The sequence below is a fragment of the Scyliorhinus canicula genome, chromosome 10 (genome assembly GCF_902713615.1).
Source record: "Scyliorhinus canicula chromosome 10, sScyCan1.1, whole genome shotgun sequence".
Classification (NCBI taxonomy): domain Eukaryota; kingdom Metazoa; phylum Chordata; class Chondrichthyes; order Carcharhiniformes; family Scyliorhinidae; genus Scyliorhinus; species Scyliorhinus canicula.
The window spans coordinates 116,128,873-116,146,126 of NC_052155.1; the positions used below are offsets into that span (position 1 = coordinate 116,128,873).

Consider the following 17,254-nt stretch of genomic DNA (forward strand, 5'->3'; position numbering starts at 1 on the left):
AATCCTTTGTGACTTATTGTATATTTACATGGTCATTAACCTTTCCCACATGCATATAGGATAGGTTAAGCAATTCTTCATGATGAACTTCCATTCCTTTTTATTTTTCTGCCCACTTCACCCGATTTATGATGGTTACGATTTTAGTTGTCTATAACCTACACTCTCAAGTTCTCTCCCTAAATCATGCTTTCTTTGTTAAACCTCCCTCTGACCAAGCTTTTAGCCATCCCTTCTATTTCCTGGCTCGGTGTCTATATCATTTGATTATGCTTCAATGAAGAACCTTGGAATGTTTTCCATCACAAAGGCACCAGACAGATGAATGTTTTTGATGGTACAGATCCGCAGGTGCCCTCCAATATCACTCCCAAGTGGTTATTCTTTATATGTGAGACTAGTTGTTTCACTGTAATGTTAATTCTATTCTACAACGTAGCATTTTGTGTAGCCTGTTGCAACCTTCATCAAGTTGATATCTCAGCAATCATCAATAGTTATTGATGAATGTTTCATTTGTGTGGCAATGGTCGCCTTAGGAATAATGGAGGCAGCATGAGGAGATGACTGGAAGTAAATTAATGCATTTAAAGATAGTGCTCCCTTTGAAGATAATTTTTCCTCTATTTACAATTATTATTATAAAGTAACAATGTACCAGAGAGGGAACTTGCATTTGAGATTGCGATGTAATGATTAATAAATATACTCGTAGTATTTGTTGGGAATTAAACAGCAGAATCAATTTGCAAACTAACTTCACCTTGCATTCCAGAATGTATTACAAGAGGGCAAAATAAACAAAAATAAAACAATTGAAAATACAGCTGCACTTGTATTCTCTCAGACAGAGACATATGTTATTCAACTACAGCTCTGTTTGATGGGAGACCTTCTGTAATAAAAGTGAAACTTAAAAATACTGGTGGGGATAAAATCAGTCTTTAGTTGGTTTTATTAGCTTTAGTTGTGGGATTACCAAAGAGAAAAAAGTCAGGTGCTGCGTCAGTTTTGAGATTTTTCCCTTTTAGAGTGCTAAAAGAGAAAGGTTTCTATAAATCCATTAAAGAGAGAGTGGTAAAGAGGAATGTAGGTCCATTAAAGGCAGATACTGTTGATACTATAATCAACAAAAAGGAATTGGCAGAGTAGTTAAAGAAGTACTTTGAATAAATCTTCATTCTAAAGGAAGGGAAGTTTAAAAATAACTCAATAAGGGAACGGACTTATTTAATACAAATAGAAAACATGATTTGGAAGAAAATAATGGGACATAGAAGAGAGAAATCTGCAGGAGCTGATGGTTTCCATGACCTAATGATTTCCATCCCAAGGTGAGGAATAGCACTCTTGATTTAAGAACCATGTTGTGGAATTGGAAAATTGCAAATATTACTCCATTGTTTAAGAAGGGACAGAGGCCGGAATTCGCCATCTGTTCACACCAGTGGGATTCTCCGGTACCGCTGCAGTGAATGGAGTTTTGGTTGAGCACCAAATTCTCCATTCTCGTTGGCTGTGGTGGCACTGCAAACTCGGACATGAGAATCCCAACCAGAGAGCGAAACAAAACCGTGACTGTCAGTCTACTGTCAGTTGCGGGCAATTTTCTGGAATCTATCATTAGGGATGGAGTGACTGAGCACGCAGGCAATAATGAACTGATAGGAGAGAGTCAGCATGAGTTTATAAAGGATAGATCAGGTCTGACTAACTTAACTGAATTTTTTTGAGAGGCCACTAACGTGGTTGATAAGGGAGTGTCTGTGGATGGCTTCTACGTATATATCCTTTGGTAAGTTTCTGCACAGGGGACAGGGTTGGAAAGGTTGGGGAGATGGCGGTGATGGAGGATCTAGGAGGGGGCAATATATCTTGTGGGGGAGGAGGGCTCCATTAGGAAAGGGGACCCAAGGGGGCTGTGCTCCCTTCACCTTTCCCACCTATGGCCTGAGCAGGATAACCTGCTGGGCTTCCACCAGTTTCTGACCTACAAATTGTGGCTGGGTGGGACTATCAAGAGGCCAATTAAGGGCCTTAATTGGGGCAAGGGCAAGCAGGCCACCCTAGGCCTCACCACCCACCATAGAACTGTGTGCAGGACCTGCGTGATAGTCACCCGGGAATTATACAGACCTGTAAAGTTCTGTCCAAGGTGTTTAAAATGGCTAACAAATTCGGTAGAGTAGACTAAAAAAAACACTATTGTGTCTGGAATCCGGCATAAGGGAGCATAATCTTAAAACTGTAGACTGATCAGGATTGAAATGTGCAGGCACTTTTTCAAATAAAGAGCAGTGAAAATATAGAACTGTCTCCCTGATAAGATAGTTTAATTGACATTTTCAAGACTAGAATCCATAGATTTTTGTTAAGAAACGGTATCAAGGTTTATGGATTGAAGGGAAGCAAATAGAATTGAGTCATCATTCAGCCATGATGTAACTGAATGGCAAAGCAGACTGAAGCAGCTGAATGGCCCACTACTGTTCCTGCCCTCAGCTGCTCCCTCTGGCCTTGGCAGAAACAGGGGGAAACTGAAATACATCCGTAGTCAACTTCTGTCATTGATATTGGCAAACGTTACCGTGGGAATTTTAATAAGTACGTGGGAGCCCAAACCGAGTGAAAATAAGAACAAAGTTTTATTTACAAACCATTTATTTACACTTCCTGGTAGACCCCTACTTCTCTGGTTGGTGCCTTACCGTCTGACCTTAAACACTCCCGCCCAAGCGGGGGAGCTCGTACCCCATAAGGAGCATGGGGAAGACAAGCATTCCCACCCTGTAAGCCCCATGCAGGATAGTACAGTAATATTACCCCAAATTAATACCTGTAAGAAAATTAATCCTAGTTGAAGGGGTTACCATTTTCCTCTCCACAAACCACACGCCCCCCCCCCCCCCCAACCACCTCCCCAACCTTAAGCTCCTAAAGAAAGCTGGCACTTACTGGAGTCCAGTTCCACAGTTAGCAGCAATATATAGCGCCTCAACCAAATGGCAATTCTTCAAATACAAGTCTCTTCGGTTCATGTTGATTCGCTGTTCACCATTGAGCGGATCACAGCTACACCTGACCTTTCTCATTTCGAACAAAAGCACACATACTGATCTAGCAATTAATCATGACATTTTTTCACATGATGATAGAATCCAGCAATTTACAACACAGAAGGCTATTCACCCATTGTAATTATGCGACTGGCAGTTCTTCAATTGCAGTCAACCACACTAATCTAATTTCCTGGGTTTTTTTTGCGTATCCTTTATATTCTTTCTTTTCACATATGTATCCAATCTCCTTTATGTTATATTAAAGTCTCTACCTCACCAATTGTGATTAGGCATTCCATGTTCTAATAATCCTCTGTTAAATAACTTCCCCTTTACTCCATTCCCTTGCGTCAACCAATGAAATCAACCTTTCACTACTGATTTTCATACCAGGATGAGAACTTTTGTTATGAGGAGAAGTTTCAGACAATGGTCGGAATTTTCTGGGTATTCCCGCTGGCAGGAATTTCTGGTCCTGCTAACAGTGAACCTCCGCTGTGGATTTCCGGGGGGGGGGGGGGGGGGGGGGGGTGTGCATACAATGGGAAACCCAATTCATTTTTTTTCCAATTAAGGGGCAGTTTAGCGTAGCCAATCCACCTAGTCTGCACATCTTTTGGGTTGTGGGGGCGAAACCCATGCAAACACAGGGAGAATGTGCAAACTCCACACAGACTGTAACCCAGGGCCGGTATCGAACCTGGGACCTCGGCGCTGTGAGGCAGCAGTGCTAACCACTATGCCACCGTGCTGCCCGGGAAACCCTGTTGACAGCAATTGGACCAGAAGATCCCACTGCCAGAAAATCCCATCCTGTAGCCTTCCCTAATTAAAACCAAGAAAAAAAAATCTTTTTAAATTTTGGGTATTTTTATTGCTCTCGCTCGTCTCCAGAGGTCACTGGGTGGCCACTGAAATGAGAATACTAATTGATTTTTTCCCCCTCTTGCTAAAACGGAATGATAAAGCCACCTTCAGCATTCCAGCTACTGCTGTGATTGAGATCTGCTAACTCAGCAGATCAGGAACAAACAAAGGAACATTGGAACAGAAGTAAGTCATTTAGCCCCTCCAGCCTGTTCAGCCAATCAATGAGTTCATGGCTGATCTGTTGGCTAAATTCATATATCTTTCTTTCACTAAAATGATACTTTAGGATAAAACTGTTAATCTTCTGGTCTGTGATTACATTTTAAAATGTGCGTTGGGAGCTTGCAGCTGGAAAGGGTCCTTCAGTACAAATTTGTTACCTAAAACTTATTGACATTAAATTTCAACACTGAACTGTAGACATCTGCAGATTTGCTGATGGCCATTCAGCTCAGGAGATTGTCTTTCTCTATTCACGTTATCAAAACTTGTCATAATTTCAATAACATCCATTAAACTTCATCTTAGCCTTCTCTGTACCAATGCAAGTACTCTGTATCTCAGGTTTCTCCTAATAACTATGGTTTCCTATCACTTGCATCATTCTGGTGAATTGTAAGCTTTTCATGGCATTCATGCCCTTTCTACAATGGGGTGCTCAAAGCTCCACTCAGTATCACAATATTCCAACTGTGGTCTAGCCAATATTTTGTACAGATTATCATTAATTCTGTTCTCTTGTACTCTATGATGCCATATATAAAATCCAAATGCTGTTGATCTTTTTGATGATGCGGAGCTGCCGGCGTTGGGTGAGCACAGTAAGAAGTCTTACAACACCAGGTTAAAGTCCAACAGGTTTGTTTCAAATCACTAGCTTTCGGAGAACTGCTCCTTCCTCAGGTGAATGAAGAGGCATGTTCCAGAAATATATATGGACAAAGTCAAAGATGCAAGACGATACTTTGAATCCGAGCATTTGCAGGTAATTAAGTCTTTAGACTTCCAGAGATAGGGGTAACCCCAGGTTGAAGAGGTGTGAATTGTCTCAAGGCAGGACAGTTGGTAGGATTTCTGGTAATGGAAGTTAACCCCTTAGACGCACCCTCTCCTGGCGATCAATCCCTCCCAAGGGTGGTACCACGCCCTGGACTGAGCGCAGTACAGGCCCGGTCCATGGGTCGAAGACTGAGTCCTCCTGACAGGATACCTCCTCAGAATCTGCAGAGGGAGAACCGGGTCATTGTGGGGCATGAGGTCATAAACCCCGACGTGAGCATTAGCCGCAGGTCGGCCAGAGGCTCCGGCGTCCCGGTAGAGGTAGGTGTCTTCCTAGGGCCCGTATTTAACCAGAGGAGGAAGACTGCATACAGCTAAACTGCGTGGCGGCCCCTCAGGTTTCCCGCATCAAATTTGCAGTGCAGGTGAATGTGCATCTATTGGATATGGAGCTTGATACTGCCGTTTTAGGAAGGCAAACCTTCGACCGCATTAGGAGAGCGGTACAACACTTGGATTTGAGAGATACTGAGGCTCGATTGGCTACTTTTACCAGCAAACTGCTGAACATTGCGGGAACCACCATAGCCCGTTGGTTTATGGACAGCAGTTGGTGCACCTCCCAGTAATTGTAGCAAAGAGACATGGAGCCAGCTTGTTAGGCCAAGATTGGTTGATCCGCCTACAGCTTGATTGGCAACTCATCTTCCAAATGGAATCCGGGGGCCTGAGTAAGGTACTGGGAAGGTACCCTGAAGTCTTTCAGCCCAGATTGGGGAAAATAAAGGGTGCCGATTGGGCGGCAGTTCCTGTGTAGAAGCCGGACAAGACGGTCCGGTTGTGCGGGGATTATAAAATGACAGTGAATAATACGGCTTCACGTTTGGACCACTGCCCAATGCCCCACATTTAAGACCTTTATGCTAAATTAGCAGGTGGACTCTCATTTATTGAACTTGATATGAGTCATGCATATTTGCAACTCAAATTGGACCCGCCACCACGTCACAATCACCACGCACCGCGGATGTAGGAGTACACTAGGTTGCCCTTCGGTGACGTCGGCCTGCTCCATATTCCAGCGGTTGACGGAGAACATACTGCTTCGATTGGTATATTTAGATGATGTGCACCAAAGGAACCGAGCAGGAGCATTTGGACAACCTCCCAGAAGTTCTTCGGCATTTTTCGGAGTCTGGAGTCCGCCTGCAGAGAGTCAAGTGTGTTTTTCACACGAAAGAGGTGGAGTACTTGGGCTATCAGGTTGACCACGCCCGGTCGCAGAGAAGGTGTGTCCCATCCCTTCTTGGCCTTTTGGCTAAGATGAGCATGAGGTCAGGTGTAATGCTTCGATCTGGTATGTCTCTCTTGTGGGGACTATGAATTGGATTCACTTTGAATTGGTTTTTGGAGCAGGCAAGGGCCTGGATTAGGCTTCGCCCCTGTCCATACTCTGAGCTCTGGCTTTGTAACTCTGATAAAGTACTAAAGTAAAAAAAAGATGCGCCCCATTCAATAGGGCCCTGTCCTTATGAACGCCATCGAGATTTCATCATTTTTAGGGTTAGTGAACTATTACAGCAAGTTCACTTCTGCATTAAGCTGGCCAGTTTGGGGATCGACAAGAGAGACCCTGCTGGGATCTTCTGTACTGTGTGAATAATAGTTATTGTAATATAATCTTAGTTCCTTTTAGCAACTGAATGTGGACACCTTTGTGGTCTACTAAAGAACCTACAGCATCTATCCATTGAATTATACCATACATTGCTTTTCTTTGCGAATGATATTACCTCACACTTTCTGCCATTAAGTTGCATTTGTTACTTACTGCCCATTTCACTAACCTGACGACATCCTCAAAGTTCTTTTAGTTGTCCTTGCAGTTTGCCAATACCTCCTACTTTTGTGTCATTAGTATAGATTTTAAGATTATAGAGTTATAGAGTCATAGATGTTTACAGAATGGAAACAGGGCCCTTGGCCCAGCTTGTCCATGCCACCCAGTTTCTATCATTAAGCTAGTCCCACTTGCCCGCATTTGGCCCATATCCCTCTATATCCACCCTGCCATGTAGCTAACTGCTTTTTGAAGAAAAAAATTGTACCCGCCTCTACCACTGCCTCTGGCAGCCCGTTCCAGATGCTCTCCACCCGCTGTGAAAAAAATTCCCCTCTGGTCTCTTTTGTATCTCTCCCCTCTCATCTTAAATCTATGCCCTCTAGTTCTAGTCTCAACTACCTTTGGGAAAGGATGTCGACTGTCTACTTTGACTGTGCTCCTCATTATTTTATAGACCTCTATAAGATCGCCCCTAAGCCTTCTACGCTCCTGGGAAAAAAGTCCAGCCCATCCAGCCTCTCCTTATAACTCAGACCATCAAGTCCTGGTAGCATCCTCGTAAATCTCTTCTGCACTCCTTCTAGTTTAACAATATCCTTCCTATAATAAGGTGACCAGAACTGAACACAGTATTCCATGTGTGGTCTTACCAATGTCTTGTACAACTTCAACAAGACGTCCCAACTACTATATTCAATATTATGACCAATAAAACCTAGCATGCTGAATGCCTTCTTCACCACCCTGTCCACCTGCGACTCCACCTTCAAGGAGCTATGAACCTGTACCCCTCAATCTCTTTGATCTGTAACTCTCCCCAACTCCCTACCATTAACTGAGTAGGTCCTGCCTTGATTTGATCTACCAAAATGCATCACCTCACATTTATCCAAATTAAACTCCATCTGCCATTCATCGGCCCACTGGCCCAATTGGTCAAGATCATGTTACAATCTAAAATAACGTTCACTATCCACTATACTACCAATCTTGGTGGCATCTGCAAACTTACTAACCATTCCTCCTACATTCTAATCCAAATCATTAATATATATAACAAATAACAGTGGACCCAGCACCGATCCCTGAGGCACACTCCTGGTCACAAACCTCCGGTTTGAAAAACAACCCTCCAAAACCACCCCTTTGCTTCGGTCGGCAAGCCAATTTTGAATCTATTTGGTTACATCACCCTGGATTCCGTGAGATTTAACTTTTGCAACAATCTACCATGCGGTACTTTGCTAAAGTCAATGTCGACTGCACTGCCCTCATCTACCTTCTTGGTTACCCCTTCAAAAAACTCAATCAAATTCGTGAGACATGACTTTGCTCTTACAAAGCCATGCTGACTTTCCCTAATTAGCTCTTGCCTGAGTAAATGCCTGTAGATCCTGTCCCTCAGAATACCTTCAAACAATTTACGCACTACAGAATTAAGGCAAACCGGTCTGTAGTACCCAGGCTTATCCCTGCAGTCCTTCTTAAACAAGGGCACAACATTTGCTCCCGTCCAATCTTCAGGCACCTCTCCTGTGGCTGTCGATAATTCAAATATCTCAGCTACGGGGCGGCAATTTCCTCCCTAGCCTCCCACAGCGTCCTGAGATATATTTCATCAGGTTCCGGGGATTTATTTATCTTGATGCACTTTAATACCACCAGCACCTCCTTCTCTGTAATATGTACACTCCTCAAGACATCACTTGTGGTCCCCAAATCTAAATCATCTATTTACATACTGAAAAAATAGTGAATTCAATGCTGAATCTTGGTGCGTTACTAACCCATTTTCTACTCTCCCTTCTTGAACCAAGATGATGCACTGACTATCCTTCAGTTCCAAGACAAGATCATTTGTATCTTCAGGGATGGCTAAAACATTGTGATATCAACCTCTGTGATAGCAGTGATGCCTGTATTTCATGTGATGAGCAAAATGTTATCATTTTTACTTTGAGACAGTCATTTGATCTGTCGCCATGACACATTTGCTGAGGTTTGGGCTGAAAGACCTTGTTAAATATATGAAACTGCACTTCGGATTCCAGAGCAAAGCCATGGAAGTATCGATGGCGAGAATACATTTCACTCTTTTGTGCAGAGATTCTAAGTTTGAAAAGAAGCTATTAATAATAAGGAACATCAAGCCAAATGCATACATGTGGTTGCTAACAGCGATCTGGGGTATCCTTCCGCCCCCATTTCCAAAGAAGTATAGGTTCCAAAAAAATCTAAACATTAAGCCATTTCCTGCAATGCTGGAGTTCCTTGATGTGTGTGGGACCACTAAATTTAGCATTTTACTAATCTCAGCAGGATACAGACTAACATCATGTCCATCAGACATTTCTAGTGTTCACCCCCTCTGTGGAATGTCCCAAGGAGAGTGTGAAAAATATCCACAATTTAAAAGCATTTCTTACTAGATCATTAGAGAAGGATAAAGGCCTACACATTTGTAAGTGATATATTACCCAATCATCATGTCAAAAAAACATGTGTTTGATACAAATACTCTTCGTAGGGTCCCAACTAGTTATACATGTGAAACAATTTATAAGACTTGACAGTAATTGTTTGTCTTCTAATAGCAGAAACTAGATGCACCCCAGGCCTCCTATCTTCAACCTCCATCAGTTAAAAGGTTGATAGGTTTTAAACAATGGGCTGTCCCAATGAATAGTTTTCATTTCCACAAATTGACATTTTGCTGGAATAAATTTATATTTAAAGAAGCATAGTACATTTCTTTATGCTTGTTCATTATTCTATCTTCAATCAATTTCACGTTGTTATCAATGTTGATCAGTAATGCCTTTTATGCAAATTGATTTAAGTTACAAGGAAAACATTTTTTTCTGAACCATATAGTAATGTTTCCCAATGCATTCTTTTACTTTAGTATTGCCACCAGACCAAGGCCACCAGTTCCAAATCTATCACTGTCTGTTGTTGTCATTCCATCCACATAAAGTCAGTTATCACCATATTTAATATATTGGGATAGATTTTCCAAGTGGATATTCTTCAACCCATGCATTATTAGCACCTGGCTGAACATTAGCATGCTGACCTCCCCATGGCTTGTAAGATATGCTTGATTTAAACTCCAGGCATATATCAGGTCTGTCACTTGTTGCGTCGGAGGGGCTCGGGGAGTTAATCATTTGTCAGGAGCCCTTAAACCGCTGCTGAGATTGCACAACAAGCCTGCATTAAACTATTTGGAATCCAGATTCAAAATGATCTCAAATTGGATTACTAAGTTCATGAAATGCTGAAGAGAACAATGAAAGACTACATGTGTTACATCCTCTCAAACATCACAACATATCTCAAGTTGATCTATTCGCTATGTTTAATAGTTATATAAGCCCCATTGTTGAATAAGCCCCTACTTTGTAAAACTCATAACTCGTGTATAAACGATTGAGAATTCAATGAACTCAACCTGATGCCATATGGGGTGGAATTTAATGGAAGAAGTTCAAAGTTCATTTGTGGTGGGGTTTTCAGGGAGTTTCCCGCCGGCTCTGCCAGCAGGTTCCCCACCAATAACAAACGACACTTGGGGCACGATCCAACGGCCACGCTGTGCCCGAAAAGCAGCTCGCTGCGGCGCATTGTGGCTGATAAGAGCTGGGATATCGCACTCCCGTGATCTAACCGGCTCGCAACGCCTCGCGAGATCCAATGCCATCTTGCGAGATATTGCGATGTAAATCGTGCCCATTGTGGGCGGGATCACTTTTTGACAAATCTGCATATTGGAGCGAGACACTAATCGCACTCTAATGTGAATCCCGAGGTACCTGAGGCTTTGGGATTCATCCCCTTCGTCTCAGAGACGCCGGGCAAGTGCTGTTTAGCACTGGTCTCCGCAAACAGGGTGCAGATGGAATGGCTCTCATAGAGGTCTCCCAGGGAATTGGAGGGCCCAGCTGCATGCCCTTTTGGCCAGGTGGTGCCCTGGTGCCATCTGGGCACTTTGGCAGTGCCAGCCTGGTGCACTAGCAGTGCCACCTGGGTGGCAACCTGGCACTAAGGTGCCCAGGTGGCACTGGCAGCAGGCAGGAGCACTGCCAGGATGCCAGGTTGTCACTGGAAGTTTTTGCACGCACGCGATCGGGACGGGGGTGCCTGCGTGGTTGTTGGGCGTGGGTGTGAGGACTCTTCCATAGTGCGTTCGGGCTGGGGGTGGGGGGGGGGGGGGGGGTTGGGGGTCACTTTGGGGGCCTTGGAGATTGGGACGCATTGTTAAAAAAAATAATTTAGAGTACCCAATTAATTTTTTCCAATAAAGGGCAATTCAGCGTAGCCATTCCACCTACCCTGCACATCCTTGGGTTATGGGGGCGAAATCCACGCAAACACTGTCCGTGTGGAGAATATGCAAACTCCACACGGACAGTGACCCAGAGCTGGGATTGAACCTGGGACCTCGGCGCCTTGAGGCAGCATTGATAGCCACTGTGCCACCATGCTGCCTTGAGGCTCCATTTTTAAATGGTGTCCCGATCTCCTGACACACTGGGGAGGTCCGCCAAACAGAGCTTCCCAGTATAGAAAACAGGGCTACGTGTGGCCTCTGCTACATGTTCCCTCCTGAGGCCCGTTATACAACGCGAGTTATGTTGTGTTTCTTGGCATTGCAAGCGCCAGGAAACACACGGTTAAACTCACTCGCTATGGTACTTTTTCCGAATGAGTTGAATCACGCCCTTCGTCATTGTTTTGGGCCTTAGAGAGTTTCTCACTGGTTTAGCTCACACTTAGGGCGTGATTCAAGTAAAAGGGAACAAAGCCCCAAGTGAGCATGTTTAGCTGCGTTTCTGGGCGCTCGCAGCACCGAGAAACATATGGCTATAAAACGTCACTGCGTTAGATAAGGGGCCTAAGCGGGGAATGCACGACTGAGGCCGCACATAGCTGTTTTGTGTACCGAGGCACTCCGCTCGCCGGAACAACTCAGTGCAGCTAGAGATCGGGATGCCCGGCTAGCAGCAGCGGTACCAGGGAACTGCCCTGCTCAAAGTGCATGCACCTGGGGACCTCCGATCCCCTGGGAGACTTCCACATGTTCTGTTCCGTCTGGTCCCCGTTTGTGGAGTATAGTGCTGAACAACACTCACCCGAGGTCTCTGAGGCAAAGGAGATAAGACAGATCCCATGCCTCGGGTATCTCAGGAATCTGCACGTGTGACTAGCTGTCTTGCTCTCACATGCAGATTTGTTAAAAAAGTGACAATGGGCGGGATTAACATTGCAACATCCTACGAAGTTGCATTAGATCTGGCGAGGCGTTGCGAGCCGGGTAGAACCCAGTATCTCCTGACACAAGATCCGTATAGTCAGTTATGCATAGTTATTATGAGATAAGTGGAAACTTGTCTTTAAATATGCAAGAGATGGTATTAGCAGGTGGGAGCTGCCCATGTCTGATGAAGCCTGCATTCGCTCCAAAAAGCTACGGATCAGATTTCATAATTGTACCCAATAAAACACATTGTCAGAACACCATGGTTCAAAATCCCTCACCAGCAAAGTGGAAACAGGAAAGAAACCAAGAGAAATGAAAGAAAATGCATAAAGAAGGTTCAGAGGTAGACTCAAAAAGTTGCTGATTGTTGGGCTCTTTACATGTACATCAGTAAACATGGCACCTTAACAGCCCTGGAGTTCAGATTTATGTGGACAGATAAATGACTGCTGAGTTCTATCAGTATAAATGTTGAAAAATTGCTAGGATACAGTAGGCATGCATTTCAGGAATCAGTAGAAAGTCTGATTACAATGTTGGGGAGGGCGCTATTTGGTGGGGACCTACAGTAATGGTTCTCTGTCCATTTTTCAACTGTTAGGACCACGGTAGACGCCAATAAGTTTAAAAACAAGAAATTCAAACTTTCAACTGATAGTTGATAGCTGAAAGGATAACATGGCCAGATTTCACATCTTAAAACTTTTATTGGAACAGACTAAAACACTAAAAATAAACACAACTGTTCCAGGTCACTTATATTTTAAGCTACAGAACCTTCCCCTTTTACTTTTAACACAACTGAAAAACCCACTTCAGAAGTACACTTTCCATTGTCCCTTAGATAGACATTCAATTCTTCCAGAACCAGTTCAAAGTGATTCTTAGCTCAGGAGAGGTTTAATTCAGTTCTTTTCCTTTCCTAGCCTGGTAACTTTTAATCCCAGCCTCATTTCAAATCTCCAGGAATTTGGTCATTTTCAATCCAAGTGAGAGTTCCCACTTGCATGGCAAACAACAGAAACTTTTAGCCTCTAGCTGCTCCACCTCTCCCGAATCCTGATGGACCAATGTGAGTTTCCACGGATATCTTGGAAACTCCTCCCTTCTCAAATCCCATCTCCATGGCAACATGAATCACATGGGCCTTGTACCAGGTGGAATGCGATTAGCTATCCTTGAGACCCCAACTCTTTTTTTATCTTGGAACTTATCTTTTACTTATCTCATATTTGTAACACAACCAATTATATTCACTTTAGACCCATTAATCAGATGTATCCAATTAGAAAATCGTACTTGTTACATTGGAGGTATTGGTGCCTGTTGAAATATCTATACAGTTCAGATAATTACATTTTTATCTTCTTAAGGTTCTTACTTTTAACCTGGAAGTGAATCATAAGAACTCTTCTGTCTGATCTATTTTTTTAGCTGCCTCACTTGTGTTGTATCACACAAGATTTCTTTTAAAAGATTAGAACACAACTTGGAGAATTTCCTTTATCTACGATGTCAGCATTGTATCAAATAAGAGCATACAGTAAACCTGCTTATTGTTACTGTTTAATATTATAATCTGATAAAATTACAAGACAGAAAAAAAACTCCTATTAATTTCAAAATAATGTTTTATAAAACATTTACCTCTATTTTTAATCATCTTTCACAGCTTCGTTACCTCCATACTCTCCTCCTACATTGGGGATGTTGAACTGGGGCATTCTGGGCCAGAGAAGCTCTCCATGGTGAGGGTCAGTGTTGATCCCTATTGGATAACAGGAAACATACTTACTGAAGCCCAATCAGTTGCTTAGGGTGGGGAAGGGAGAGGAGGGGGCATAACATTACAAGGTAAGCATAGATGAGGAAGATCATTCAATCCTCACTAATTCATTCATTCAGAAAGACCCTCCAGTCCTCCCATCGTAGGATCCAAATGTTTGTAAATGATTTCAGACTGTTTGCCTCAACAACTCCACTCAGACAGTTATTCTATGTGTCGAACATTTGTCTGTGTAGAAGAACATCTTGACATCAATCTTAAATTTACCATTTAATAGTTTGAACTGGTGTCACTTGTCCTACTACATTGACAGTCTGAAAAGGTGTTCTGAACCTACCTTTTATTATGTTACATACTTAAATAAAATCACCACTCGGTTGCCTTTCAAGATTAAAAAGCCTTTCTGTGAATTTCTAATTACTCAGTTTAAAACTTCAAGAATCAGCCTTGTGTCTTTCTCTGAACTTTGTATTTTGGTGACTAGAGCTTGTTGGGGTACTTAAGGTGTGGTAGAACATTATACAGGTTGAGTACGATTGTCTCTTGCTTGTACCCTATTGCTACTGCTCTATGGTTCAGCAACTTTTTAAATTTTTTGATTGCTGCTCTGCATTGGTTCAACATGCTGAGCAGGGTGTTTATTAAAATTCCTAGATACCTTTCAAAGCCATCCTAAGCTATTTCAATACCACTCATAAAGTACTTATGTTGCTCATTTTTCTTCCAATCATTTTTGAGGTTAGAAATAAGACATTTCAAAAGCAAATGATCGCATAGAAAGCTCCATGAGGTATCTGTGCTATCAACTCCAATTACTAAACTTGGAACATAGAACAGTACAGCACAGAACAGGCCCTTCGGCCCTCGATGTTGTGCCGAGCAATGATCATCCTACTCAAACCCACCCTATACCCGTAACCCAACAAACCCCCCCCCCCCTTAACCTTACTTTTTTTAGGACACTACGGGCAATTTAGCTTGGCCAATCCACCTAACCCGCACATCTTTGGACTGTGGGAGGAAACCGGAGCACCCGGAGGAAACCCACGCACACACGGGGAGGACGTGCAGACTCCGCACAGACAGTGACCCAACCGGGAACCGAACCTGGGACCCTGGAGCTGTTGATCCAATGATTTATTTTCAATAAAAACTCAGTGGGTTTTAGTCTTCAAAGACAGAAATAAGCTACTCACTTCTGTGTAAATTAAAACAAGAATTGACTGAAAACACACTGGGAAATATTTGCTTTCCTCACTATTTGCAACAAAGCTGTACACGCACAACTACAATTTCAACAGCGGATATCTTTCCCCACTGAACCATATTTTTCCTCTAGAACCTTTTTTTTCTAAGCTTGGGTGTCATGCGATGTGGGGGGAGGGGGGAGTGCGGCTGCGTTTTCACGACTCCGGTGCTACTCATCTTTTAATCCCTTTTTAATCCTGATGCACAACCCATCTTTATTTGTTCCTGGTGTGTATGTCCTGTGCTATGTTCCTGGAAGTACCTGGCTAGATTTTGGCGATGGGAAGCGGAGTTAAGTAAAAACATTCTTGCTTGATTGAGGGGGATTGAAGGTGGTTGGGATGGGGCTTGCATTGGCGGCTTTGCTGGTGTGCGTGCCTGGGATTCGGCAATGCTGTCGGTATCAAGACGATGGCTGCCATTGTAAATGATGTTGTTGACAATGGTCTCTGCTCCTTCACCCAGGTTGTTGGTACTCACATCAATGAACTGCGAGATATTCTTAAGAGAATGGATGAAATGGAGAAGCAAACCATGTCAGTCGATAGGGCAGTTTCCTTGGTTGGGGCTCACCTTCAGTCCCTGAAAATCCCGTTGCATGGTATGTCAAATATCCTGGTCGATTCGGGGAGGTGGGGCCACTGTCTCTGGACAAAAAAGAATCCACATTGGCGAACAACTATTTTATTTGAATATCTCAGGGAAGTATCCCAAATCAGCCTTGAAAATATGACATGCAGCCAATCGAAGTACAACGGGCCGGATTCTGCGGTAATGCGGCAGAGTCCCCGCGCCGTCATGAAACGCGACGGCGCCAAACGGCCGCGGTCATGAGCGATTCAGGGCCTGAAAATGGGCTAACAGCGGGTCCGCGCGGAACTCGGGGGCATGGCGTATGATGGAACCATCAATTCTATGGACACGTGCTTGTAGGATTAGAATAGCGGTTTTAATATACTTACAACAGAGCCAGCCTGTTAGCCGTTGAACTTTCGGTGAACTGGCTGGCTGACTCTGTGGCACGGATCTTTATACAGCAGCTCCAGGGGGAGGAGTTCTGGGCGGAGCCAAGGGGGGAGCCCAGTACAAACTCTCGAGAACTCCCAGAGCTACTCCCCCTGGTGGTCAGGTAGTGCAACTGCACTTACAATATTGATACATGTATATACTTGGAACAGAGTGACATTGGTAACTATAATGCCGTGTGAATCTCATTCACCACAGCGTAAAAGCAGTGTCATCATCGCGCGATGCCCGACTGACGCTGCGCACTGTCATTTAAAGTGCGCAATCCGCGCACAGGACCCAAGACGACGCGATGGCTGAGCCCTGACAAGCCTCTCCGAGGTTCCGTGACACGGACCGGGACACCCTGCTAGATGAGGTGGAAGAACGCAGGGCCATCCTCTGCCCAAGACGTGGGCATCGCCAACCGTCAAGCACTGTGAGGCGTGGCTGGTGTGGGGTTGGCACCGCGGTCAGTGGCACACCCCCCGCTCTGGGGAGCAGTGCAGGAATAAGCTCCACGAGCTCACAAGCGCTGCCAGGGTAAGTGCCACGAGGGTGCCCCTGGGTCACACCCAACCCCCCCCCCCCCCCCCAGACATGCAGGGGACACAACGTTGTACACGATCTACATGAGCAGCGCGGCCCCCTTGAGAGATGCCATGGCATGGCTCCAACTGTCGGGCAGCACGGTAGCATAGTGGTTAGCATCAATGCTTCACAGCTCCAGGGTCCCAGGTTCGGTTCCCGGCTGGGTCACTGTCTGTGTGGAGTCTGCACGTCCTCCCTGTGTGTGCGTGGGTTTCCTCCGGGTGCTCCGGTTTCCTCCCACAGTCCAAAGATGTGCGGGTTAGGTGGATTGGCCATGCTAAATTGCCCGTAGTGTCCTAAAACGTAAGGTTAAGGGGGAGTTGTTGGGTTACGGGTATAGGGTGGATACGTGAGTTTGAGTAGGGTGATCATTGCTCGGCACAACATCGAGGGCCGAAGGGCCTGTTCTGTGGTGTACTGTTCTAAATTCTGTCCCTCCACCCAGCATTAATGTAGCCTATATCTGCACGCCCTGATGGTAACCGCCCAATTGTGATGCTTTATCCAACCCCCCCCCCCCCCCCCCCCCCCCCACAGGATAAGACTGCTCACAACCACCGTTAGCGTCTGAGAACCGGAGGGGGATCACC

At 44.5% G+C, this 17,254-nt stretch overlaps 1 protein-coding gene across 8 annotated transcripts in view; it reads right to left on the reverse strand.

Annotated features, from left to right (window-relative positions):
• Window positions 1–17,254, reverse strand: part of stau2 (staufen double-stranded RNA binding protein 2) — a 459,368-nt gene that overhangs the window by 117,584 nt on the left and 324,530 nt on the right. The window contains exon 13 of one of the 8 annotated variants that reach the window (XM_038809621.1): window positions 13,682–13,802. The exons of the other annotated variants lie outside the window; for them this stretch is intronic. Coding sequence (XP_038665549.1) covers window positions 13,731–13,802 — 72 coding nt within the window. The 3' untranslated portion in view covers window positions 13,682–13,730. The remainder of the gene's footprint in view (window positions 1–13,681; window positions 13,803–17,254) is intronic. 8 annotated transcript variants of the gene reach the window in all.